Consider the following 27,500-nt stretch of genomic DNA (forward strand, 5'->3'; position numbering starts at 1 on the left):
GGAGCTTCTGGGACGCCTGCAGCTTCCCTCCGCCCGGCTGGCCTGCAGCCTGTCTCAGTATGTGGACATCGTCTGCTGCCTGTTGGACATCCCCATCTACAGCAGCAGGATCCAGTCCCTGCACCTGCTCCTCAGCCTCTACCTGGAGTTCAGAGACTCTCAGCACTTCACCCGCAGGGCCTAGGGACAGCTGTCCCTCACCCGTCCTGTCCAGCTGTCTCTGACCCGTCCAGGGGGACACCAGCTGATTGGACTCCTTGTTCTACAGTCTGAGCTGTTGTTTACTTGGTTCTGGTTCCTCTGAAGGACGTCTCTGTGGTCCTGAATGTGCTGATGCTCTTGTCTAATAAAGGTGAGAAGCCAAAGTTGTGTCTGTTGTGTCCCTGCAGCAGGACCGGCTCATGAGCTCTGCTGCTGTCAAGTTCAGAACCTGGGTCCAGTTTCAGGGTGACCTCAGCAGGTCCTCAATGCAGCACCAGAACCACCTGGAGGTCCAGGCTGCCAGGTTTCTGTGAGCACTACTCGGCCTAACACAGCTCTGGACAGCACGGTTGGTGTCGGCCCACGGTGTTGTCCCCATGCCAGCCCCATGACAGGAAGTGGGCGTGCCCCTTGTGGGGTGGGGGTGGGGGGGTGGGGGGGTTAGTGCTCATGAGGAAATGGCACCAGGTGGTGGGGTAACACTAGGGCAGGGCTCTGGGAGGTCCGGTATCAGCACGCTTTAGTTTAACGCCATCAAGGGCGGTCCGACAGGCTCACAGAGGGTGACGGATGTAGCGCTGATGGTTGCTGCATATTTATTATAATAAGATGTGATAACTCCATATAAATGTGTAATAACAACCTGATTGGAAGCTCGGTGGTGTAACAGGACCGTTCTTAAAGAGCAAGTAACGTCTAAATGAACTTTTATTGCTGATGAACTGTATAAATGAGTGTCTAATAGTGTTTTAAATGTGTGCATTCATTATTTTAGCATTTTGGTGCATTTTCTTTAAAATTTAAAAATTCTGCCTAAATACCACAGTATAGCGCCACCTTCAGCTTAAAACATAGAGTTTGAGTCCGTTTGAATACACTTTAGCCTAAAGAGTAAGATACTACGTAAACCAGTAGAGTGCGACGTAAACCAGTAGAGTACTACGTAAACCAGTAGAGTACTACGTAAACCAGTAGAGTACTACGTAAACCAGTAGAGTACTACGTAAACCAGTAGAGTACTACGTAGCAGCTCTGTGTCAAAGTTATAAAGCATCGAGCGTCTCGGCCACGCCTTGTGGCGAGTTGGGAGTTGGATTTGCAAGCGAGTGTAGGACGTTAGCGGTAGTTCAGCATTAGCATGACGTCAGACCAAGTCGGACTCTAACCTGCATGCACTGCTCGCCGATCACCGCTGATCCAGTCTGCGCAGAAGAGGCTCATCTGGAACACGGCCAAAGATCTGAACGCTAACGCGACACCTTCAGCCATCATTGTTAGGTAGTTGTATCAATGCAGGACTACCTTAGGGGACGTTTAATGCACGGGGGGTTGTAGTAATCAAGCAACACCAATACCAATCATAAACAACACACACCAAGCATGATTCAGATCGCTCTCTCGTCAGACTTACGTCCTCCGCAGTATTTATTGAAGCACAGAGTTGAAACACACACACGCACATCACAGTATACTAGACCATCAGGCGGGAAGCTGCTGGGCTCCAGGTGCACACTGAATCAACAAAGCAGTTCCCAGACTTTTCTCATGGGAGTGTTACTGATAACACCGACTCGCTTGGTCTGCCAGGACAGCTCGAAGGTCACGTCCTCCCTGTAGAGGCTAAAGGATGAATCCTGCATTTATTTATTCCTAAGGAGCACCCTTTGTTTTAACAGTCAAGAAATTAAGCTATAGTATCAATATTTACCGAACAGTCGTCATCCGCAAGCTCCATGTAGGGAAACGTCAGCTTTTAGCCACGCCCCCTGCTGCATCCATCTGCCCTCCTCTGTTTTCCAGGCGAGGCCATCACGTTGGCCGTGTTCCAGATGAGCCAGTTCTGCGCAGATTAGACCAGCGGTGGCCGGCGAGCAGTGCATGCCGGTTAGATTTGTGTCCGACTTGCTCTGACGTCATGCATACGTAGGCACCGATAACCTCGTGAGATCAAGGCGGCCGCAGATTTTGGAGCAAGGCGCTGCAGTTGCTCTCCACAGTGTTCGGTACAGGATCTGCTCGGGTCCTTCGACTGCCGATGACGTCAAAGTAGTTGATTGGCTGAACATGAAGCTTATGGAAGTGACGTTATCACGTTATGATTTTGATTGGTCAGAACAAATTTGCGGTCGTAGTCTTAGCGGTTGTAGTCCTGTAGTCCAAAAATCAACACTTTTTGTAGAAAATATGTTTGAATTTCCAAAGGAAATGTAAAATATAAGCAAATGATCAGCGGTGACCCTCAAAAGCTCTTGATGTTGATGAAACGGGGCAAAATAAAATATAAGAACTTTATTGAAAGACACCAAGCAACATTTAGAGTCAAAGAATGTATTTAGATAACAACTAAGGAAATATACAGACGAGCTCCACATTAATACAAACAGACGTGGCTTCACATATAAGAACTGTTCTGTTTTTGTCAGTCTTTTTTTTTTTTTTTTTTTTTTATAAATCGCCAAATCACGACAAGAGTCGTCTCAAGGACCTTCACATAATAAACATTCCAATTCAGGTCAGTTCATTAAGCCAATCAGAAATAATGTTTCCTATATAAGGAGCCCAGCAAATTGCATCGAGTCACTGACTAGTGTCAGTGACTATACAGCAATCCTCATACTAAGCAAGCATGTAGCGACAGTGGAGAGGAAAACTCCCTTTTAACAGGAAGAAACCTCCAGAGAATCCTGGCTCAGTATAAGCAGCCATCCTCCACGACTCACACACACACACACACACACACACACACACACACACACGCACACACACACTCTGATGTTGGTTTCATGCAGTTTCACATTCTTTACTAAACAAAGATGATATGGTGTTTTATTAACAAATTACAATTATAAAGAAAACATTTAGGTGTTAACAAACAAGAATTTATTAACTAAACTGCTGATGTCTTTCCAAAACGTGTGTGTGAAAGCCGAGTAGATTTGCTGTAACGTGACGTCATCGGCAGTCGAATGACCCCGAGCCGATCCAGCACCGACACCTGCTGCATAACCTAGACGACGGGAAACGCCTGGCTCTCACCTGATCTAAGATCTGATTGGTTCATATTTTGATCCAAACATCCGGTGGTAGAACATGAAATGTTAGTTGGTCACATGTATTCTGTAAATCATGTTATGTTGATGATGACAACTATATAGGCCATAAAGAGAAATGTGTTTTGTGTTCTTTTGTCACGTTTCCTATGAACACACTGAAGCTACAGCTGCTAACCTTTACTTATTATTACAGTCATGTCTCCATATACAATATATGATATCCACAAGCACGTGAGGATGTGTGTCAGCTGCTAACAGGCACCAGAATTAAAATAAAACATTAAACAAGTATGAACGCTAACGCGATATCTTCAGCCATCGTCACCCCCGAGCTACACATGTAGGGACATCTGTCCGATTTAAACGCCGGTGTCGGTACAGGATCTACCGACACCGGCTTACAGCCACGCCTCCGCCTGCTCTCGTCTGTTTTCCAGGCGAGGCGCTGCTCCGTTATCTCCTGCCCGGACTACATGTCCCACAATGCACCTCACTGTTATTGTTCGGCTGCTGTACAACATGACGGCGCACGGCTGCGTCCTCCACAGAACACTGACCCGGTCCAAACCCGCTCCGAACCAGGTCAGAACACACTCTGTTTGCTCCGGTTCCGTCCGGATCAGCTGTGTTCCCGTTGTTAACTGGGAACGCGCCTCTGATAGGATCTACCACCAGACTCCGTTCATATTTCTGCTCATTTAGCGGGGTTTCGGTACCGGCCCGCTCTGCCGTGTTCAGGTGGTCTCATCGTCTCACCAGAAGCAGCTGGGCCGCTACACCAGCTTCCGGTTACAAACTTTACCTCTTTCTGCGTCTGCGCGCTGGTTTAGAGCTAATGTTGTAAACAGGGGCCGTGATAAAGGGCCGGCACGTGGGTTCAACGTTCACCGACGGTGCCAACCCCCATAGCCCAGACAGTCGTCCAGATGTCGCCGGATGCTAATCTGCATATTTATGACACATATCTTGTTGTTCTTTTTTAGGATTAAAAGGGAGTAAAATCAAAAACTATGTTATGTGTTAAAGTTATTAATTAGCATGATTAAAATGGCCCAAATTGCTTTGATATGTAAAATAAATTCCAGAAATAAAGTGACATTAAGACAGAAATGGTGTGGTTAGAGGATATACCTCAGACCTGCTCTCCTCATTCTCACAGACATTTTCCTTAAAAGCAGTTTCTTTACACCTCATAGTTTCTCCACTTCTCTGTTGTGTATTGTCTCCATCGTGATAATAACGGCGCACCGAGCAAAAGGGAGCGGGTGTCTCATAGGATAACCATCCCTGTGTCACTGAAGGGAATTCAGATCAGCCACAGAGCTGCGAGTGTTAACAGGACGGTAGTTGAGACTCCCGATGACTTTATTTGCCAAATGCAGGAAAAGCCAAAGTGTCTGACGGCTGCAGAACCAGAGATCGCAGGTTGATGCCTGCGCCGCCTCTAGTAGAAGCGTGAGTCTGCAGCAGCAGCAGGCGTAAATCGGCGGCCTCCAGCTCTGCAGCTGTACCTTTGTCTTCGGCCTGGCTGAAAACGGTTTATGATTGGTCAGTCCTCATGCACATGTGCAGACTATCGTTCTCTTTCCTTACTCCCGGAAGAACGGTTCAAAGAGAGTTGTAAAACTTCCAGGATGAATCGACGCTTGACTATAACCTGTCACTGGGAAGGAGGACACACGCCGTTGCTGAGCTATCTGGAAGCTAGTTTTCTGGCAAATTGGATTAGCCGGGTGGAGTGGTTGGTGGATTGGCTGACGGCCTCTCGAGGTCCTGTAAGACGGTTCTACAGTGATGCGCCCGTTCAATCTCTGTTGACGTTGCTATCGGGAGGAAATTTGCTGATGGCGATGGGGTACTTCTTGGTCGGAGGGTAGGGGAGCGGCGAAGAGAGATCAAGGGTTTAGGAGTGACACCTCGCCGGAGAGGGTTGGGGTTGACGGTCTGGTTAAGCAGCTGAGGACCAGAGTGTTCGGCGTGTCTAGCTTGGTGGTTCATGTTCAGGCAAAGAGTGGCGGCGGTTTCACTTCCCATAGCCCATTGCAGCTGTCTAAAGAGCTGAAGAATCGGGTTGGGGAAGTGGTGGATGCCACTGTTTGGCCTGGTGGGGTGCCGTCGATTGAGTGTAGCTCTGAGAAGCAGCGTGCTACGGTGCTCGTTCTCAGGGAGTTTATGGATGTGGAAGTTGTTAATTCGGAAAAGGGTAGAATGCCTTCTCTGGGTCAGGGATGAGGTCCTGCCCCAAGTGGAGGAGTTTAAGTATATTGGGGTCTTGTTCACGAGTGAGGGAAAACTGGAGCGTGAGATCGATAGGCGGATTGGTGCTGCATCTGCAGTGATGCGGGCGTTGTACCGGTCTGTCGTGGTGAAGAGAGAGCTGAGTCAAAAGGCGAAGCTCTCGATTTACCGGTTGATCTACCCTCACCTAAGGTCATGAGCTTTGGGTAATGACCGAAAGAACGAGATGCTGATACAAGCGGCCGAAGTGAGTTTTCTCCGAAGAGTGGCTGGGCTCTCCCTTAGAGATAGGGTGAGAAGCTCGGTCATTCGGGAGGGGCTGGGAGTAGACCCGCTGCTCCTCCACATCGAGAGGAGCCAGTTGAGGTGGCTCGGGCATCTGGTCAGGATGCCTCCTGGACGTTTCCCTTCGGATTGGTCGGTCTACGATCGATGCAATAGCGCCACTTGATTTGGATGTAAGGCAGGCGAAGGCCAATAAAGGGAGAGTGGTGGTGGTGTTCCTAGACTTAGAAAAGGCCTACAACTTACTGTGGAGGGGTGGGCTGTTCCTTTCTTTGTATAGAGCTGGGGTTCAGGGAAGGCTTTTGCGATGGGTCAGGGGATTCCTGTGTGATAGGACGATCCAGGTTCGGGTGGATTCTACTCTGTCATCGTCTGTGGGGTTGGAGAATGCGGTGCCCCAGGACAGTGTGGTTAACCCATATCCTTTTTAATGCACTGGTTAATGGCCTGTTTTGTTCCCTGGGCAGTGATTTGGGGTGGTACCTGTTCGCAGAAGATGGTGCCTTCTGGAAGCGGGGCAGAAATCTGTCGGCTATTTTCAGCAGGATTTAGGCCGGCTTGGATGGACTGGTGGCCTGGGCACAGCAATGGGGTTTTAAATTTTCCACATCTAAAACGAAGTACATGGTTTTCGAATTTAAGAGGCGGGTCCCAGAGAGAGGCTTGTTGTTGGGGGGATGAGCTCTGGAGCGACAGGAACACTTTGGTGAGGGCTTATTGGGGTCTGATCAGGCTGGCCTTGGACTATGGTAGTATTTTGTATGCACTGGCCGCTCCGACTACCTTAAAGCGGCTGGATGTGGTGCAGGCTGCAGCATTGAGACTGTGTTGTGGAGCTGTTAGGACCACACCGTTGTCAGCCCTTCTTGTGGAGATGGGTGAGGTGCCACTGAGGCTCAGGAGGTTCAAGTTGGGCTGGCGGTATCTGATGAGGGTTAAAAGTATGGGTTCCGCAACCCCTGTGTTGGCACTGGTGGATGCTCATTGGGAGTTTGCTGGTGGGGGGCGGTGGGGTAGGGGTGGTTTTCCCGATGTTTTGTGGGAAAAAGCGTCTGAGTTGGGCTTCTTTGGTTGGTCTTTGTGTTCGTCTTTGGTGTGGCTTGTGGTGCCTTCCTGGCTGTTGCCGGATCATGACGTTGACCTTTCCCTTTTAGTCAGGAATAGGGATGGTGTTCGGGCTAAGGGTTTGGAGGATTCTATGGAGTTAGTTTGGAGGGTGCATTTGCGGCTGTTTACCGACGGATCCAGAGATCCGGCTAGCGGTAGAGCGGCGGTAGGGGTGACAGGTTCCTAGCAAGGGGTTTGCTGTTGGGTACCGTATTCAGGATGGGCTCTCTGTTTGCGGCCGAGATGGTGGCGATCCTATGTGCCCTGTGGTGGATACATGACCATGCATTTACTGTGTTGTGAGGTCAGCTTTGTTTGGGTTCCAGCAGATGTGGGGGTGGAGGGTAATTAGCAGGTGGATTCAGAGGCCAAGGACGCATTTGGGCAGGGCTGAGGTGGATCTGCAGGTGGAGGCTGGGTTGTCGGACAGTTACTCCTTGGAGATGTGGCAGGCCTCCTGGGACGCTGAGCGTACGGGATGCTCTTATGAAAGGCTGTAGAGTCGGGTGGGGGTTGGTGGGTTGACTCATGAAGGTAGACGGAGGGACTCTGTGGCTTTAACTTGGTTGAGGCTGTGCCACAGTTGCCTGAAGGCAGGTTCGTCTTTGGTGGGGAGGCATCCTGACGGCTGCTGTGCTTGTTGGGAACAGGAGACCGTGGATCATGTTCTGTTGCGGTGCCGGTTGTTTGATGAGCAGTGGAGGTCCTTGTTCGACTTTCAAGGGGCTGCGGGGACGGTCGTGTTCGGCTTGTGGATCCTGTTGGCGGTGCCTGACTGGGTCGTGATTGGGGCACTGCTACGTTTTCTTTGGGGTGTAGGAGAGGCCTTGAAGGGAGTGGCTGTTGAGATAAGGTTGCCGTGGCAGCAATGCGCCCTTTGGGCATACAGCCTGTCGTTTTCAGTGAAGAAGAAGAAGAATGGTTCAGAGTGCAAATGGTCTCTTTGTTGCTAGTCTGCAGGGAATATCTACAAGAAAGATCTACAGAAAGTAGCAAAGGGTCCTGAGAAATGTCGCTAGGTGCTTTTTGGAAAAAAAAGTAATTGAGGGGGGTCAAAAAGTCGTTAGGAACAGCGACAAAGTGGCTGAGTTGGCAGCACTGCTAAGAACCAGGAACCTGCTGATGGGTATCCTACTCCTGGCAGAATGAGTTAACTTCCGGTGTAACGCACATGTCTGTGGGTGCTTTTACCCGCGTGCTGTCTTGCAGGTGTCCTCTCCCATTATATGCAGGGATGTCCTACGCATTGTGGACATTCGGCGTTACACCAGAGACCAGACGTCCCCTGTCTACTTCCCCCAGACTGTCCTCAGTGGTGAGACATTTCTAATGAAACTGGATCAGACCGTGCGAGGCGGGTCAGTCAGAACAGAGAGGATACCTCAACCCACTCTGACATGTTCTTGTCTTGTGTCTCCAGCTGATGACCTGTATGACGTCACACTGACGGACGAGGACTGTCTCCTTCAGCTGACTCTGGACCCCAGTCTGAACCGACTGGTGGAGAGGCGTGTCCTGCAGCCGGGCTCAGCCTTCTGTAACGCCTCCTTCAGCCCCACCCTGAGCGCTCAGCTCACAGAATGCCCTGGGGCCTCTAGAGACAGGTGAGTGTAGCTGGATGTGTACAGGTGATGTAACAGGTGAGCTGAGTTTGGCCTATCCGCCCGCAGCTACCGACTGGTGAGCCTGCAGGTTAGAGACGAGGGTCGAGGCGAGGATGACGACACCAGGGTCAGGAGTTCAGGCTGGGACTCTCTGCCCTGGTTTGGATCATCAGAACCAACAGGTGAAAGCACGTGTGTGTGTGTGTGTGTGTGTGTGTGTGTGTGTGTGTGTGTGCGCGTGTGTGTCCTGTCAGCTCACTGGTCCATTGATTTGATAGGTCCGCTGGTTCCTCTCAGAGCCAATCGGGTTGTGTTTCTTCCACTGTGGAACAGCGTGGACTACAGCGGGGAGGTGTGGAGGGAAGCTCCGCCCACTGAAGGAGGATTTGATGATGATGATGAAGAGGACAGAGGTTGTTGTTTTAATTCCATGATGCCCCTGTAGCCAATCACAGTGCTGCTCCTTCAGGAAGTAATATTGGAGTCACATGACTGTGTTGCCAGGACGACGCCCAGGGGTGACAGTGTCCGAGCTGCGAAACTCCTTCCTGTCAGGGCGAGGAGGTGTGGCCAGGGGTGCTGTCCAGCATCAGCTGATTGTACGCATCATCAGCAAGTCTCACCTGATGTATTATGGGAGGACTGACAGGAACTGTGAGTGTCCATATAAGGTCAGTGAGCATGTGCAGGTGTCAATCACAGGTGGTCCAACAAACTGAGACTCTGTAGAACAGCACAGGTCCTTTATACAGTTAAAGTCCCAGTGATGTCACACACTGGTGTATGGTGAACATTGTCCTCAGCATCTCACCCATCCCCTGGGGATCTGGTGGTTTAACCCCAGACCAGCCCCAAGCAGGAAGGCATTGGGTCCCATTTTAGTTTTTGGTCTGACCCGACCGGCATTTGAGGATTTGAGGGATTTGAGGGATTTGACTCAGTGCTTTAAGTGCAAGACCAAGTCATGGAGATGTGAGTTGGTCTATCACATCTCCTAGACTTGGTCTGTCACATCTCTTAGACTTGGTCTGTCACATCTCCTAGACTTGGTCTATCACATCTCCTAGACTTGGTCTGTCACATCTCCTAGACTTGGTCTGTCAGGTCTCCTAGATTTGGTCTCTCACATCTCCTAGACTTGGTCTGTCACATCTCCTAGACTTGGTCTCTCACATCTCCTAGACTTGGTCTGTCATGTCTCCTAGACTTGGTCTGTCAGGTCTCCTAGACTTGGTCTGTCACGTCTCCTAGACTTGGTCTCTCACATCTCCTAGACTTGGTCTGTCACGTCTCCTAGACTTGGTCTGTCAGGTCTCCTAGACTTGGTCTGTCACGTCTCCTAGACTTGGTCTCTCACATCTCCTAGACTTGGTCTGTCACGTCTCCTAGACTTGGTCTCTCACATCTCCTAGACTTGGTCTCTCACATCTCCTAGACTTGGTCTGTCACGTCTCCTAGACTTGGTCTGTCACGTCTCCTAGACTTGGTCTCTCACGTCTCCTAGACTTGGTCTCTCACATCTCCTAGACTTGGTCTGTCAGGTCTCCTAGACTAGGTCTGTCACGTCTCCTAGACTTGGTCTGTCACGTCTCCTAGACTTGGTCTCTCACATCTCCTAGACTTGGTCTGTCACGTCTCCTAGACTTGGTCTCTCACATCTCCTAGACTTGGTCTGTCACGTCTCCTAGACTTGGTCTCTCACATCTCCTAGACTTGGTCTGTCAGGTCTCCTAGACTTGGTCTCTCACATCTCCTAGACTTGGTCTGTCAGGTCTCCTAGACTTGGTCTGTCACGTCTCCTAGACTTGGTCTGTCACGTCTCCTAGACTTGGTCTCTCACATCCCCTAGACTTGGTCTGTCACGTCTCCTAGACTTGGTCTGTCACGTCTCCTAGACTTGGTCTGTCACGTCTCCTAGACTTGGTCTCTCACATCCCCTAGACTTGGTCTGTCAGGTCTCCTAGATTTGGTCTCTCACATCTCCTAGACTTGGTCTGTCACATCTCCTAGACTTGGTCTCTCACATCTCCTAGACTTGGTCTGTCATGTCTCCTAGACTTGGTCTGTCAGGTCTCCTAGACTTGGTCTGTCACGTCTCCTAGACTTGGTCTCTCACATCTCCTAGACTTGGTCTCTCACATCTCCTAGACTTGGTCTGTCAGGTCTCCTAGACTTGGTCTCTCACATCTCCTAGACTTGGTCTCTCACATCTCCTAGACTTGGTCTGTCACGTCTCCTAGACTTGGTCTGTCACGTCTCCTAGACTTGGTCTGTCAGGTCTCCTAGACTTGGTCTGTCACATCTCCTAGACTTGGTCTGTCACGTCTCCTAGACTTGGTCTCTCACATCCCCTAGACTTGGTCTGTCACGTCTCCTAGACTTGGTCTGTCACGTCTCCTAGACTTGTTCCATCACATCTCCTAGACTTGGTCTGTCACGTCTCCTAGACTTGGTCTCTCACATCTCCTAGACTTGGTCTGTCACGTCTCCTAGACTTGGTCTGTCACGTCTCCTAGACTTGGTCTCTCACATCTCCTAGACTTGGTCTGTCACGTCTCCTAGACTTGGTCTCTCACATCTCCTAGACTTGGTCTGTCACGTCTCCTAGACTTGGTCTGTCACGTCTCCTAGACTTGGTCTCTCACATCTCCTAGACTTGGTCTGTCACGTCTCCTAGACTTGTTCCATCACGTCTCCTAGACTTGGTCTGTCACGTCTCCTAGACTTGTTCCATCACATCTCCTAGACTTGGTCTGTCACGTCTCCTAGACTTGGTCTCTCACATCTCCTAGACTTGGTCTGCCACGTCTCCTAGACTTGTTCCATCACATCTCATTGACTATCCATTGCATCTCATAGAGCTACTGGAGTTCATATTTGGAGAAGGATGAACAGAGAGAAGCCACCTGTTTATACAGCTAAGGTCCAGCTGAGCCATCGGCTCTTAGAGGGTAACTAGTACAGAGCCCTGAGGTTCTCCACAGCTGTGGACATTTATTTATTCTTTATTTAACCAGGAAGGTCCCGTTGAAATGAAACATTTCCAAGGGAGTCCTGGCCCAGAGGCAGCAGAAGTTACAGATGTTTCAGCTCCACAGACATGTTATGTACTACATTCCAGAAGACCGTTACAACACAGGGAGTCCGGCACTCTTATCCATCGTAGTTTGTTCTTTTAAAGCTTAAGACCAGACTTTTCACTTCCTGTTTGACTCTTCACTTCCTGTATGTGTCCAGGTGTTCCTGCAGGTGAACGACTGCACAGGAAGTGTGTGTGTGGTGTTGTGGAACAGTGTGTGTGTAAACTGGTATCGCTGTGTGAAGCCTGGTGACATCATCAGTCTGAGACACTATCGAGTGAAACGGCACTACCAGGCTCAGGTGGATGACATAGGTGCACAGTCTCTCCCTCTCTCTCACACACACACACACACACACACACACACACACACACACACACACACACACACACACACACACACACACACACACACACACACACACACACACACACACACACACACACACACACACACACACACAGATGATGCCAGACTTCCTGGACCAGCTGCTGTCCAGATGTCTCTCAGCTGTTTGTCCCTGAGACGTCTTCCATGTCTCCTCAGAGATCAGTGTCAACAGCAGGAATCCTGCCGCTCAGATCGCTGTCCTCCCAGAATCCTCGGTTTCACCTGAGCACGTCCCACCTGCACCCACCTACAGCTTCTGCAGCAGGTAAGCCCTTAGGAGCCTGGTTCTGTAGACCTGTTCGGGTGGTTCTGACCCGTTTGTCTTCTGGGTAAACGCTGACAGTAAGGACTTGCTGGAGCTCGCCGACTGCAGCGTGTGTGATGTCATCGGCCTGCTGACGTTCACAGGGCGATCGGAGCGGGTCAGGAGTAGAGGTGAGCGTTGCCATGGAGACAGACAGTAGTAATGAAATGGGATAATCTTATTGGTTTGTATTTATATTGTGATAGACAGTCGAGGGGCGGAGCTTCGGGAATATCGGTGGTTGCGATTGGAGGATGGAAGCAGCAGTAAGCCAATCATGGTGAAGCTTTTCTCCACATCTCAGCCTGAAGCACACCTGAAGCTCCACCCACGTGAGTCAGTGGTAACCTCCCACCTGGTTACTAACCAATCCTGATCAGCTGGTATTGATGAGTCGTTGTCTCCGTAGTCTCAGTGGTCGTTTGCACCCGACTGACACGGATCAGATGTGATCGTGGTTTTTACCTGACCAACAGCGCCTTCACTCAGGTGTACTGCACAGGTAACTCTGGGTCTGCTTCTCTCATTGGTTGTCCAGTTTCACCATACCTGACCTCTGACCTCTCATCTCATTGGCTGCTGGGCAGGACTGGGCCACCACTCACAGATGAGCTACCGTAGGTCTCCACAGGTGAAGCTCTTCCTCCAGTGGCTGGGGAGTCAGGAGGATGCCCAGGTGCTGAGCAGAGCTCTGATTGGAGGATTCTTCATCCACCCGCCCCCTCCTGTCTCCTTGGAAACGTACATGAAGGAGAGGAGAGGTCAGCTGGTCTAGTGGATGCCAGTTTTAATCCGTTAGAATGACAGAGACCTTCAGTGACCTCCAACTGTCTCATCACAGGTGAGATGGGGTTCCTGCAGGGGGCGGAGCTTCAGAGGGAGCTGGAGAGGCTCTGTTACCGGGAGCGACATTCCTTCTGCATCCAGGCAACAGTTACCATGGTTACCTACAGCCTCAGAGGAAAGGTGATGTCCAGGGCATGCCCAGACACACACGCACGCACGTGCACACACACACACACACACGCACGCACGCGCACACACGCACGCACACACACACACACACGCACGCACACATACACACACACACATACACACACACACACACATGCACGCACACATGCACACACTAACACACACACACACACACGCACGCACACACACACGCACACAACATGACCTGAAACATGTCCTGGGCTCCTTCAGGAGGACCGCTGTTTGTTCTGGATGGATAGAGCTTCATCCCTCTCCTCTCCCTCCCCTCAACCCCCCTCCTCACCACCTTCACTAAGACCCTCCTCTTCACCCTCGTTCTCTCCGGCCTCAGCTGCCAGCACGTCCACTCCTCATCCTTCTGACCACACTGCTCGGTGAGTACTCCTCTCCATCATGTCCTCTCATGGTGAAGGTTGGACTGACATCTTGGTGTCTGTTATAGCACAAAGCGGATGAAGAGGAAAATGCTGCTACAGGATGAGACGCCGAAGAAAAGGTGAGTCATGAAGGTCCCGGAGGTGATGGAGGTTCCGTTTGACAATAATGATGTTTTTGACCTGCAGACGTCCACAGCTCACCGTTCTACCAGAAGACAAGAACAAGACAGGTGAGATCAGAACAAACACCTACAACCTCAACTGTATTCTTGTCCCAGAGGGACATGTGGTTGGCTGTAGTGTACACAATAGAACATTATATGAACCCGGTGTAAACCCGGTATAAACCCGGTGTAAGCCCGGTATAAACCCGGTGTAAGCCCGGTATAAACCCGATTTAAACCCAGTATAAACCCGGTGTAAGCCCAGTATAAACCCGATTTAAACCCGGTCTAAACCCGGTGTAAACCCGGTATAAACCCGATGTAAACCTGGTATAAACCCGATGTAAACCCGGTATAAACCCGATGTAAACCTGGTATAAACCCGATGTAAACCTGGTATAAACCCGGTGTAAACCCGGTATAAACCCGGTGTAAGCCCGGTATAAACCCAGTGTAAGCCCGGTATAAACCCTGTGTAAGCCCGGTATAAACCCGGTGTAAGCCCAGTATAAACCCGATTTAAACCTGGTCTAAACCGGGTGTAAACCTGGTATAAACCCGATGTAAACCTGGTATAAACCCAATGTAAACCCGGTATAAACCCGATTTAAACCTGGTATAAACCCGATGTAAACCTGGTATAAACCCGGTGTAAACCCGGTATAAACCCGATGTAAACCTGGTATAAACCCGGTGTAAACCCGGTATAAACCCGACATAAACCCGGTGTAAACCCGGTATAAACCCAATGTAAACCCGGTGTAAACCTGGTATAAACCCAATGTAAACCCCGTATAAACCCGGTGCAAACCCAGTATAAACCCAGTATAAACCCAGTGTAAACCCAGTATAAACCCGGTGTAAACCCAGTATAAACTCGGTGTAAACCCAGTATAAACCCGGTGTAAACCCAGTAAAAACCCGGTGTAAACCCAGTAAACCCGGTGTAAACCCAGTATAAAATCGGTGTAAACCCTGTATAAACCCGATGTAAACTCGGTGTAAACCCGGTATAAACCCGATGTAAACCCGATGTAAACCCGGTATAAACCCGGTGTAAACCCGATGTAAACCCGGTGTTAACCCGGTATAAACCCGATGTAAACCTGGTATAAACCCGGTGTAAACCCGGTATAAACCCGACATAAACCCGGTGTAAACCCAGTATAAACCCGATGTAAACCCGGTGTAAACCTGGTATAAACCCGATGTTAACCCCGTATAAACCCGGTGCAAACCCAGTATAAACCCGGTGTAAACCCAGTGTAAACCCAGTATAAACCCGGTGTAAACCCAGTATAAACCCGGTGTAAACCCAGTATAAACCCAGTGTAAACCCGGTGTAAACCCAGTAAACCCGTTGTAAACCCAGTATAAACCCGGTGTAAACCCAGTATAAACCCGGTGTAAACCCATTATAAACCCAGTGTAAACCTGGTATAAACCCAGTGTAAATCCGGTATAAACCCGACATAAACCCGATGTAAACCCGGTATAAACCCAATGTAAACCCGGTGTAAACCTGGTATAAACCCAATGTAAACCCCGTATAAACCCGGTGCAAACCCAGTATAAACCCAGTGTAAACCCAGTATAAACCCGGTGTAAACCCAGTATAAACTCGGTGTAAACCCAGTATAAACCCGGTGTAAACCCAGTAAAAACCCGGTGTAAACCCAGTAAACCCGGTGTAAACCCAGTATAAACCCGGTGTAAACCCGGTATAAACCCGATGTAAACCCGGTGTAAACCTGGTATAAACCCGGTGTAAACCCGATGTTAACCCGGTATTAACCCGATGTAAACCTGGTATAAACCCAGTGTAAACCCGGTATAAACCCGACATAAACCCGGTGTAAACCCAGTATAAACCCGATGTAAACCCGGTGTAAACCTGGTATAAACCTGATGTAAACCCCGTATAAACCCGGTGCAAACCCAGTATAAACCCGGTGTAAACCCAGTGTAAACCCAGTATAAACCCGGTGTAAACCCAGTATAAACCCAGTGTAAACCCGGTGTAAACCCGGTGTAAACCCAGTATTAACCCGGTGTAAACCCAGTATAAACCCGGTGTAAACCCAGTATAAACCCGGTGTAAACCCATTATAAACCCAGTGTAAACCCGGTGTAAACCCAGTATAAACCCAACATAAACCCGGTGTAAACCCGGTATAAACCCGATGTAAACCCGGTGTAAACCTGGTATAAACCCGATGTAAACCCCGTATAAACCCGGTGCAAACCCAGTATAAACCCGTTGTAAACCCAGTATAAACCCAGTGTAAACCCAGTATAAACCCGGTGTAAACCCAGTATAAACCCGGTGTAAACCCAGTATAAACCCAGTGTAAACCCGGTGTAAACCCAGTAAACCCGGTGTAAACCCAGTATAAACCCAGTGCAAACCCAGTATAAACCCAGTGTAAACCCAGTATAAACCCAGTGTAAACCCAGTATAAACCTGGTGTAAACCCAGTATAAACCCGGTGTAAACCCAGTATAAACCCGGTGTAAACCCAGTATAAACCCGGTGTGAACCTGGTATAAACCTGATGTAAACCTGGTGTAAACCCAGTATAAACCCGGTGTAAACCAGGTGTAAACCTAGTATGAAACAGTTGTAAACCCGATATAAACCCGGCATTAACCTGGTGTAAACCCAGTATAAAACAGTTGTAAACCCGGTTTAAACCAGGTGTCAACCCGATGTAAACCAGGTGTAAACCCGGCATAAACCTGGTGTAAACCCAGTATAAAACAGTTGTAAACCCAGTATAAACCAGGTGTAAACCCGATGTAAACCCGGCATAAACCTGGTGTAAACCCAGTATAAAACAGTTGTAAACCTGATATAAACACACCAAACATCTACAGACAAACATGGAGCTAGGATTGGGACAATATTCAATGTAACTTGTACCAAGTTTTGTAACTTGGAACATGTTTCATGACATGTAACTTTGGATTCATAACTTGTAACTATAGTTTTCTAACTTGTAATTCTCAATTCGTACTTGTATTTCTTGTTTTGTAACAGGAACATTGTATTTTGTACATGTATTTTTTATTTTGTGAAATTAAACTTTTATTTTGTACATTTACTCATTTTGTAACATCAAACATTCATTCAGAAACATGAAACTTTCGGTTTTTACCTAGCAGACTTCCAAAATAAAAAAATCAAGGTACAAGTTTGAAATCAAAACTCTCAAAACACACATTTCATTCTACACGTACAAACCTCAAATCTACAGTTACGGACCTTTTTGTCTCGATTCTAGCGTCAGTGGGAGGAACTTGGGTGGAACCAATGAGAGCACGAGTCTTAGCTACCAATCACGTTTCTCGAATTCAGAATCAGAATCAGAAGTTTTTATTGCCATATGTGTGCCAAGTCACAACATTAGGAAATTGCTGCGGTATTTTGGTGCAGAAGGTAAGATAGAAAAATAATAATGATTAAGAGATAAGCAAATATAGGAAGTAATAAAACACTCATGATAAAATTATTAATGTAAAAAGTGGCAGGAATTAGAGAAGCAGCTATCTACTCCGTGTAGGTACTAATCTGAGTGTTTGCTGAATGGTTCAAGCACAGCATCGGGTCACGTGACTGGGACCAATCAACTTGAGTGGGCTGCCCTAGGATGTTCATTCAAAAGTCCAACTGCAGAGGGGAAGAAACTGTGTTTGTGGCGAGAGGTTCTGGTCCGAATGGATCTGAGCCTTCTGCCAGATGGGAGCGAGTCGAAGAGACCGTGTCCAGGGTGAGACGAGTCAGCTATTATCCGACCTGCACACCTCAGTGTCCTAGAGGTGTACAGATCTTGAATGGAGGGGAGTTTGCAGCCAGTGACCTTCTCTGCAGAGCGCACGACACGCTGCAGCCTCTTCTTGTCCCTGGTGGTAGCTCCAGCGTACCACACGGTGATGGAGGAGGTGAGGATGGACTCGATGATAGCGGTGTAGAAACGCCTCATCGACTGTGGTGATAGGTTGAATTTCTTCAACTGCCCCAGGAAGTACATCCTCTGCTGGGCCTTTTTTCTGATGGTGGTGATGGTGGGCTCCCATTTGAGGTCCTGGGTGATGGTGGTGCCCAGGAAGCGACATGAGTCCACCATCGTGATGGGAGTGTCAGACAGGTTTAAGGGGGGGATGGGGTGTGTGTGTTTCCTAAAGTCCACAACAACCTCCGCTGTCTTCTGGGTGTTCAGCACCAGGTTGTTGTGGCTGCACCAGGACACCAGCCGCTCAGCCTCCATTCTGTAAGCAGACTCATCCCCATTAGAGATGAGTCCGATGACGGTGGTGTCGTCAGCAAACTTAATTAGTTTGACAGACTCATGCTTGGAGGTGCAGCTGTTGGTGTACAGGGAGAAGAGCAGAGGGGAAAGAACACAGCCCTGTGGTGCGCCGGTGCTGATGGTCCGTTGGTCCGAGACGTTCTTCCCCAGCCTGACTTGTTGTTTCCTGTCTGTCAGGAAGTCAGTGACCCACCTGCAGATGGGGTCAGGCACGTTCATCTGGGACATTCTGTCTTGGAGGAGGTCCGGCAGGATTGTGTTGAATGCAGAGCTGAAGTCCACGAACAATATCCTGGCGTAGGTACCTGGGGAGTCCAGATGCTGCAGGATGAATTGTAGAGCCATGTTGATGGCATCATCTACAGACCTGTTTGCTCTGTATGCAAACTGCAGGGGGTCCAGGAGGGGGGCTGTGAGGGTCTTGAGGTGGGGGAGAACTAGGTGCTCAAATGACTTCATGACCACAGATGTCAGAGCCACAGGTCTGTAGTCATTCAGTCCAGTGGTTCTGGGTTTCTTGGGGACAGGGACTATGGTGGAGATCTTGAAGCAGGCAGGCACATGAGATGCCTCCAGTGAGGAGTTGAGGATGCTCGTAAGCACTGGGGCCAGCTCTTCAGCACAGTGCTGTAGAGCGGCAGGAGCCACGCCATCAGGACCCGGGGCTCGTGTGTTAAGAGACCTGAACTGCTTCTTTACATCTGCTTCATGAATGTGTAGGTTTGTGGTGGGGGGGTGTGATGAGAAGACCTCATGAGTGAGGAGTGAGGGGGGGGGGGGGGGGGTGATGAAGGTAAATCCCACAGTGATGGCTCTGTAGTGGGGAGTGGCTGACCAGTGTCTCTATTGTTGGGGCTGGACGAGGAGCTGCTCATCAAACCGATAATAGAAATTGTTTAGGTTGTTTGCCAAGAGCAGGTTATCGGTGGAGGCGGGGCTTCTGGGTTTGTAGTTGGTGATGTTCCTGAAGCTTTTCCACACAGAGGTTGGGTCGTTTTCAGAGATTTGCTGCTGCATTTTGTCATGATGCTGGTGTTTTGCTTTGACCAATTCTTTGCTGAACCTGTATTTAGTGTCTCTGTGGGAGTCCTTGTCCCCCCTTTTGAATGCATCTCTCTTTTCTAGCCACAGCTGTTTGAGTTTAGGGGTAAACCAGGCTTTGTCACTGTTATAACTCACCCTGGTGTGTGATGGTACGATGCTGTCCTGACGGAAGTGGATGTAGGAGGTGATGGTGAACGCATCTAAACTGTCTGAGGTGGCCTTCATTACCTCCCAGTCTGTGGTCTCAAAGCATGCGCGAGGCTCATCTGCAGCATCGGTGTTCTGCTGTCTTGTTGACTTCACAGCAGGCTTGGAGAGTTTTAGCCTTTGTTTGTAAGCTGGGATCAGATGGATGGTCACGTGGTCCGAGAGTCCAAGCGCAGCGCGCGCCACTGCATGGTAGGCTGCTGTTACTGTGCTGTAACAGTGGTCCAGGGTTCCCCCTCTCTGGTTGGACATTTGTACTGTTTATTCCTGTCCAATCATTGGGAGGAGGGCGGGGTTCTGTCAGAGCTGTCGGGAGAGAGTTACGACGCTCCTTGAACTCGCCGACTCGCGGTCACATGGTTCACGGAGCTCTCAGTTCCAAACATCCCAGCGCCGTTCGGCGTATGGTGGGACTAATCACAAAAATATAATAGAATCACATTTCCCCTGGCGATTCGTGGTAATTATTGAATAATATTATATATTATATTATATATTATGTCCTAACTCCTTCACAAAGTAGCCTAGTTATGTTTTTCCGAGCATTTGTAGGAAGACAGACACCCGTGACTGTTCTACATTACAGGAACACGACAGTCCTAACACACTGTAGAACACATTTAGACCACATACATTACTATAATGTACTATAGCAGTAAATCTGATGTAGTAATGCAACACACTGCTCTAATATAAGCATACTTAATAACTTTAAGTCCTACATGAACCCTAAACTCGAGTTGTAATATCCATTTTAAAGTATTTGTATGTGAAGACAGTACATGCATCCATAACCCAGTTTATCTGGCTTCTATAGCAACTAATTACAAATAAAACTTCAGTAAAACTGTACGGTTCATCACAGTAGATAAAAAAAGTGTTAACTGTGAAAAACAAACACCAAACTTGTACAACGTGTATAATATCATGTTTAATAAAGCATTTCACCAACATCATGTTTAGTCATTACATATGCACAAGTAAGCTGAATCATTCATTATGAGCAATGTACTCAAGACCTAATGAAACTCTTCTGAATAACTTTGTTTTGATTATTATTAAAATAAAATGTGTCCGTGGGTTAAAATGTGAAATGACTAATTTTAGGATTGGATAAAATTTTAAAATGTAATTTTACATTTCTATATTTTTGGTTTAGTTCAATATTTCAATATGTACAACAATAGTATTTTAATACTACCTTTATAGGTTGATTACCTTACATGGTTGGCTGCGCTGCATACAGCTATCGGTCTGAGGGAGGAATCAGAATTACGGCTTCCCCAAAGATGCAGAGAGAAGAAGAAAACATCATGTCTATAGCGCCTCTCAAGATAAAAATCACGAGGAGCTTCCCAATAACAAAAAATGTAAAAATATAAAAAAGAATTTAGAAAATGTTTGAAAATATATTTAAAATGAGCAAAAATAGACAATTGTGATTAAAAATGTTAAGAAAGAGAGAGAGTGAACAGGAAAGAGGGACCAGTGGATCCTGAGGAAGGTGGAATAGGTGGGGAGAGCAGAATAAAGAGAGAGAGGTGAAGAAGGTCATACAAAAGCCAGCTTGAACAAGTGAGTCTTCAGCTGCTTTTTAAAGGAGACCACTGAGTCCACTGATCTCAGGCTCAGGGGGAGAGAGGTCCAGAGTCTGGGGGCCACAGCAGCAAATGATCCTTCACCTTTGACCTTTAGCCTGGTGCTGCACAACCAGTAGGCTTTGATCACTGGACCTCAGGGACCTGCTGGGGGTGTAGGGACTAAGAAGATCACCAATGTAAGATGGTGCTTGTCCATGTAAGGCCCTATAGACCAGAACCAGGATCTTGAAATGAACCCTGAAGTTGACTGGCAGCCAGTGAAGCTGGAGGAGAAGCGGGGTGATGTGGGTGTGTTTGGAGGACTTGGTCAGAAGCCGAGCACAGGCGTTCTGAACCACCTGTAGACGGTTCAGGGAGGTTCTGCTCAGACACGTGAAAAGAGAGTTACAGTAGTCTAAGCGTGAGGAGATGAAGGTGTGGAGAACTGTCTCAAGTTCAGAGCGGGACAGAATGGGACTCAGCTTAGCAACGTTCCTGAGATGGAAGAAGGAAGAGCCAACAAGAGAACTGACATGAGAATCTAGGGTGAGAGCTGGGTCAAAGGTCACGCCAAGGTTCCTGACGGAAGGTTTGGTGTGAGAAGCAAGCTGACCAAGAGAGTCTCTGACTTTGGGAACCAGCTTGTTGGCTTGAGAGAAGAAAATGGCTCGAGTCAGCAGGAGCAACCTCACCATGACCAGAGATCACAAGAACACAAAGCTGTGTGCAGCGAGTTTAACGTGCACTCTCACATGTTTTCTATCCAGGCTCTACATGTTCTGCTCTCAGCTGCACAAGGCTGCAATTAAACTGTTAAATGTGGCAGGAAATAAACTAACACACCACTCTACAGGCACATGTAGAGGAGGGACCGTTTACTAAGACTAGGCAAGGCAAGGTGAGACTCAGGGCTGATGCTGTGTTTGTTCATCGCCCTGAACCGAGGAGGAGGAAGGGCCCCGCAGTGAGAAGTACAGCAGAACCACTGCATGTTGGTCCACTGACCAGTGAGCACACATGCTGTACTCCAGTAAACTGTGGTACCAATCTTTTGAAATATTAGACATTTGCATGTATTTTATTTTAAAATGATTCTTTATTCTAACAGTCCATTATAAATTCAGAGAATGAGGAAAGCAGCAGCAGCAGTGAGGCAAATGAGATGAGGGAAGTGAGGGGACATGAGATGGTATCAGGAGAGAGGGACATCCCAGGAAGCCATGAGGAGCCGGCGTCAGGGCCAGGAGGAGAAAGGAACAGGCGATGCAACCAAGAACCCAACTGGAAAACCTAAGGGAGGAAATAGACAATCAAAAAGGTCGTACAGCTCTGTTTTTCAGTGGGTTCAACAGGCTGCAGGTTTCTTCAGGACACGAGTGTCCCTCTGCCTGATGTTAGAACCCTGCACAGACAAATGCAGCCCGTTAAACTGGAACCAGGTGTGGTAGGAGAGGTGTGTGACATGCTCAGTTTGAAGGTTAAAGTCTGACAGAGATGGAAAGAGAGTGTGTGCTTACTGTGGATGAGATGGTAATCACTCCAGGCGTGCATCACTCCATCACAGACCCAACTGGGATTTGCCACCACCGTTGTTTCTGGTCAGCTCTCCGCTCAGCCACGATGAAAACATGAAGATGGACACACAACACAGTTTAACCTTTAATGGTTACATAAGATCTTTGTTTTAGTCACTCTTTGACATTTATTTATTGATAGTTGTGTTATTGTTAATTCTTATTTCTTGTCATTCCTTAATAACAAAATAGCAAATGCTGATATTATAAAGCAAGTGGAAATGAGCAGTTTTATGTCTAATTTTTAAAAGTTATTGTTCGACTACTGTTCTTGAATTATCTTAATTCTATTCTTATTACTTGAGTCCACAAAACAGAACAACATGTCTTCTTACGTTCGTAATCCGGTTTGTCTCAAGCTTCAGCAGTTCGCTGCAGTCAGTGTTATTAACTGAAAAATATTAAATAACTGAAAAATATTAAATAATTACTTGTCTTCACAATCACATTTTCTTTATTATTGCTCTCTCCACTTGTGCTTCCATTTCTGATGCATGTTCGTGTTGATACAGCAACATATTGTACAAAAAATTCCCAAATAAAACTAATAATGTAAAAAGTTTATAACCTATTTCAAACTGGGGGGAATATTTTTAAAACATAGAATCAAACAAACTGAAATAAACCCGTCTACAGCTCGTCCTCCTGCTCACAACCAACAAGCTACACACAGTTAGCTCATTAAAGGTTAGCTAGCTAAAACTGGCAACATAAAATACCATCGTTGGCTTATTTTGGTACGAAGCGGTTAGCTAACGCTTCACAATGCAACAAAATGATGACATTTCATCAACTTACCGGAGAAAATCCTTCAGAAACACCGAAAATGAACTACGGTCAATGCATCAGCGGGGCTGTTTGGAACTATTCGAAGCTGCATGAACCACGTGACTCCCCCATTCCGTGTCGTAACTCTCTCTACAGCTCTGACAGAACCCCGCCCTCCTCTCCCAATGATTGGACAGGAATTCGAGAAACGTGATTGGTAGCTAAGACTCGTGCTCTCATTGGTTCCACCCAAGTTCCTCCCACTGACGCTAGCATCGAGACAAAAAGATCCGTAACACTGTAGATTTGATTTGTACGTGGAGAATGAAATGTGTGTTTTGAGAGTTTTGATTTCAAACTTGTACCTTGATTTTTTCAATTTGGAAGTCTGCTAGTTACAAAACGAAAGTTTCATGTTTCTGAATGAATGTTTGATGTTACAAAATGAGTAGTAAATAGGGATGGGTACCGAATTTGGTACTTTTTAAGGTACCGACCGAATTCCATAGTACAGACCGAGCACCGATTCATGTCGTTTCAAACGGTGCCTCGTATCGGTACCCGTCCTTCGTAACGAGAACTTGCCTAGACAGCTGTGCATGCGCAAGAGCGTTATGTCATCGGTCCCTGCGAGCGAGTTGTAAACAGAGCAGCATGGTAGAAAGAACGCACGCTAAAGCTTGGGTCCACTTCACTAAATGTGATGGGTAACTGGGTGATGATGAAACCAGCGACAACGATCTAAGTGAGACATCCTCATCTTAATCTGCTCCGGTAGGTAAATAAAATGTTTAAGATAACGTTAGCTTGACATGTTAGCTTCCGTTTCACTAATGGTGCGTTCGCTTTCTCCTCGGAACTCCGAATTCCCGACTAGAAGAACACGAACGCGCTCTAAAGTTTGGCTTCACTTTACTAAATGCGACGGATGATTGGGTGAAGATGAAACCAGCGACAACGATCTAAGTGTGAGGCATCATCGTTTTAATCTGCTCCAGCAGCTAAATAAACAGTTTAAGATAACGTTAGCTTGATATGTTAGCTTCCATTGCCACCGTTGTTATCATCTGATGGTGCGTTCGCTTTCTCCTCGGAAATTCTAACTTCCCAGTAGGAAAAATCGAATGAAAAAAGACGGCAAAAGGAATGAAGATACACAGTAAATTTAGTTCACAGTAAAGATGTTTGCTTCAGTTTAATTATCAGCTTATAAAACTACAAGGACAATGTTAAAATACAAACAGTTGTTTGTTATTTATCGTGATATTTATCAAATATGGTTATATATTGAGAAAAATATATATTTAATTATAAAAGAGAATTAAAATAATAAACACTCAAAAGTATCGAAAATTGGTACCGTTAAGTACCGGTATCGATTCCTAGGTACCGGGAATTAGTACCGGATCGATTCAGATGTCAAAGGTACCCATCCCTAGTAGTAAATGTACAAAATAAAAGTTTGATTTAACAAAATAAAAAATACATGTACAAAATGAAAATTTCCTGTTACAAAACAAGAAATACAAGTACGAATTGAGAACTACAAGTTACGAATCCAAAGTTACATGTGATGAAACATGTTCCAAGTTACAAAACTTGGTACAAGTTACGCTGAATGTTGTCCCAATCCTAGCTCCATAGACAAACTTGTACAGACAAACATCTGTAGAGGAGCGCCAGTCCTGTCCTTGTTCTTGTTTGTCCCCTCTGGACCCAAAAGACCATATGTCCTTTCAGCCACCTAGAGAGATCATGTCAAATGAACTCATCTAAATGAACTTTGACCTTCTCTGTGCAGTTATTCTGTTTGAAACCTCCATGGAGTTCCTGGAAAGTCCTGCTGATGAGGATGATGATGATGATGATGATGATGAAGATACCTTACTCTTCAGCAGCACCCCCACCTTCCCATCTGTTCACATGGAAACGTTACCAATGAAATATAACTACACCCGTAGGGAGGAGCAGGCTGCCACCCTGGCGATGGAAGGCACAATGACATCTGAGACGTTTGACCCCGCCCACAAGGACTACTACACACTGAGACTGAGAGGTACACACACACACGTACACACTTTGTTGTCCTCATCAGTCATTCAAAGCTGATGTTTGACAGAAGATTTGAGAAGTTCAGGTGATGGAGCCAGGATACGAAGGGTGATCAGGAGGTGCTCTGACCCAGCTCTCACCCTGGATTCTCATGTTAGTTCTCTTGTTGGCTCTTCCTTCTTCCATCTCAGGAACGTTGCTAAGCTGAGTCCCATTCTGTCCCGCTCTGAACTTGAGACAGTTCTCCACACCTTCATCTCCTCACGCTTAGACTACTGTAACTCTCTTTTCACGTGTCTGAGCAGAACCTCCCTGAACCGTCTATAGGTGGTTCAGAACGCCTGTGCTCGGCTTCTGACCAAGTCCTCCAAACACACCCACATCACCCCGCTTCTCCTCCAGCTTCACTGGCTGCCAGTCACCTTCAGGGTTCATTCCAAGATCCTGGTTCTGGTCTTTAGGGCCTTACATGGACAAGCACCATCTTACATTGGTGATCTTCTTAGTCCCTACACCCCCAGCAGGTCCCTGAGGTCCAGTGATCAAAGCCTACTGGTTGTGCAGCACCAGGCTAAAGGTCAAAGGTGACAGATCACCTGCTGCTGTGGCCCCCATACTCTGGACCTCTCTCCCCCTGAGCCTGAGATCAGTGGACTCAGTGGTCTCCTTTAAAAAGCAGCTGAAGACTCACTTGTTCAAGCTGGCTTTTGTATGACCTTCTTCACCTCTCTCTCTTTATTCTGCTCTCCCCACCTATTCCACCTTCCTCAGGATCCACTGGTCCCTCTTTCCTGTTCACTCTCTCTCTTTCTTAACATTTTTTCTTTTAAATCACAATTGCTTATTCTTGCTCATTTTACATATATTTTTTAAAACATTTTCTAAATGCTTTTTTATATTTTTACAATTTTTTATATATATACATATATTTTGTTTTTGTGAAGCACCTCGTGATTTTTATCGTGAGAGGCGCTGTAGAAATGATATTTTCTTCTTCTTTTTCTTCAGTCCTTCCTCTGCTTGAAGCCTGTGATCTTCTTCATCCCTGACCAGACATCTCTGATATTGTTCCTCTGTAGTTTGTTCTCCAGCTTCTTCCTGTATGCCTCCTTGCTGTCTCTGATCTTGATCTTCAGTTGCTTCTGTATACTCCTCAATAATTCCCTGTCTCCCTCCTTGAAGGCTCTTTTTTTCTCATTTAGCAGATTCTTCAGTTCACTGGTGATCCAGGGTTTGTTATTAGAAAAGCATCTCACTGTTCTGGTGGGTATGATGTTGTCCACACAAAAGTTTATATAGTCAGTGACACATCCAGTCATGGCATTGATGTCCTCTTCATATCCTTGGCAAAGGTTCATCCAATCTGTGGTCTCAAAACAACCCTGTAAAGTTTCTTCAGTGTCCTGTGACCATTTTCTCACAGTTCTTCTTGTCACAGGTTGCCTCTGAACAAGTGGTTTGTATTCTGAGTAGAATTGTCCCAAAGGAGGTCTTGTTTTGGACATGTATGCATTCTTTACGTTTGCATAACACAAATCCAATGTCTTGTTTTCTCTGGTGGAGCAGCTGACAAACTGCTGAAATGTTGGAAGTGTAGCAGAGAGGGAGGCATGATTAAAATCACCAGATATAGCAGCAAATGCATTGGGGTGCTGGGTTTGTAGCTTAGCGACAACTTACTGCCAAGAGTTCAACATCTGGGCTGCAGAGATGACATTTCACTGAAACATGACCTGGATGGCACCATCTGTTGTTGACAAGCACTGCCACTCCACCTCCTTTTCTTTTCCCGCTCCTCTTCAGATCTCTGTCTGCTCGTACAGTCAGGAATCCTGGCAGAGAGACGCTGGAGTCGGGGATATGGTCCTGCAGCCACGTCTCAGTGAAACACATAACACTGCACTGCCAATACCCTGGCTGAGTCCTTGAAAGGGCTTGGAGTTCCTCCATCTTGTTGACCAGTGATCTCACATTGCCCATTATGATCAATGGAAGAGATGGTTTGAATTTCCTCTTTCTCTGTCTCCGTTTTGCTCCCGCTCTGCACCCACGCTTCTTGAGTTTTAGCTCATTTGGGATTTGTGGCTTCAGTTGAGGTATTATTTCAGCCTTTCCAATGTTAATCAGCTGCTCCTGATTGTAAACCAGCTTGTTGCCATGGTTACG

General features: G+C 47.3%; 2 protein-coding genes across 3 annotated transcripts in view; both read left to right on the forward strand.

Annotated features, from left to right (window-relative positions):
• The window catches only part of ift46 (intraflagellar transport 46 homolog (Chlamydomonas)), a 33,116-nt gene extending 32,751 nt beyond the window's left edge, over positions 1–365 (forward strand). For both annotated transcript variants that reach the window (XM_070548712.1, XM_070548713.1), the window contains exon 5: positions 1–365. This exon is cut by the window's left edge and continues 173 nt beyond it. In XM_070548712.1, coding sequence (XP_070404813.1) covers positions 1–184 — 184 coding nt within the window. In that variant the 3' untranslated portion in view covers positions 185–365.
• A 3,324-nt stretch (positions 366–3,689) lies between these two features.
• Positions 3,690–27,500, forward strand: part of si:ch73-71d17.2 (RPA-related protein RADX) — a 24,771-nt gene continuing 960 nt past the window's right edge. Inside the window, exons 1-17 of the mRNA XM_054734843.2 lie at positions 3,690–3,836; positions 8,094–8,199; positions 8,305–8,488; positions 8,555–8,670; positions 8,767–8,901; positions 8,993–9,159; positions 11,726–11,882; positions 12,115–12,223; positions 12,302–12,393; positions 12,469–12,594; positions 12,672–12,764; positions 12,850–13,023; positions 13,104–13,228; positions 13,469–13,632; positions 13,701–13,754; positions 13,822–13,865; positions 25,084–25,338. Coding sequence (XP_054590818.2) covers positions 3,738–3,836; positions 8,094–8,199; positions 8,305–8,488; positions 8,555–8,670; positions 8,767–8,901; positions 8,993–9,159; positions 11,726–11,882; positions 12,115–12,223; positions 12,302–12,393; positions 12,469–12,594; positions 12,672–12,764; positions 12,850–13,023; positions 13,104–13,228; positions 13,469–13,632; positions 13,701–13,754; positions 13,822–13,865; positions 25,084–25,338 — 2,200 coding nt within the window. The 5' untranslated portion in view covers positions 3,690–3,737. The remainder of the gene's footprint in view (positions 3,837–8,093; positions 8,200–8,304; positions 8,489–8,554; positions 8,671–8,766; positions 8,902–8,992; positions 9,160–11,725; positions 11,883–12,114; positions 12,224–12,301; positions 12,394–12,468; positions 12,595–12,671; positions 12,765–12,849; positions 13,024–13,103; positions 13,229–13,468; positions 13,633–13,700; positions 13,755–13,821; positions 13,866–25,083; positions 25,339–27,500) is intronic.

This window comes from Nothobranchius furzeri, chromosome 2 (assembly GCF_043380555.1).
Source record: "Nothobranchius furzeri strain GRZ-AD chromosome 2, NfurGRZ-RIMD1, whole genome shotgun sequence".
In the NCBI taxonomy this organism is placed as follows: Eukaryota; Metazoa; Chordata; class Actinopteri; order Cyprinodontiformes; family Nothobranchiidae; genus Nothobranchius; species Nothobranchius furzeri.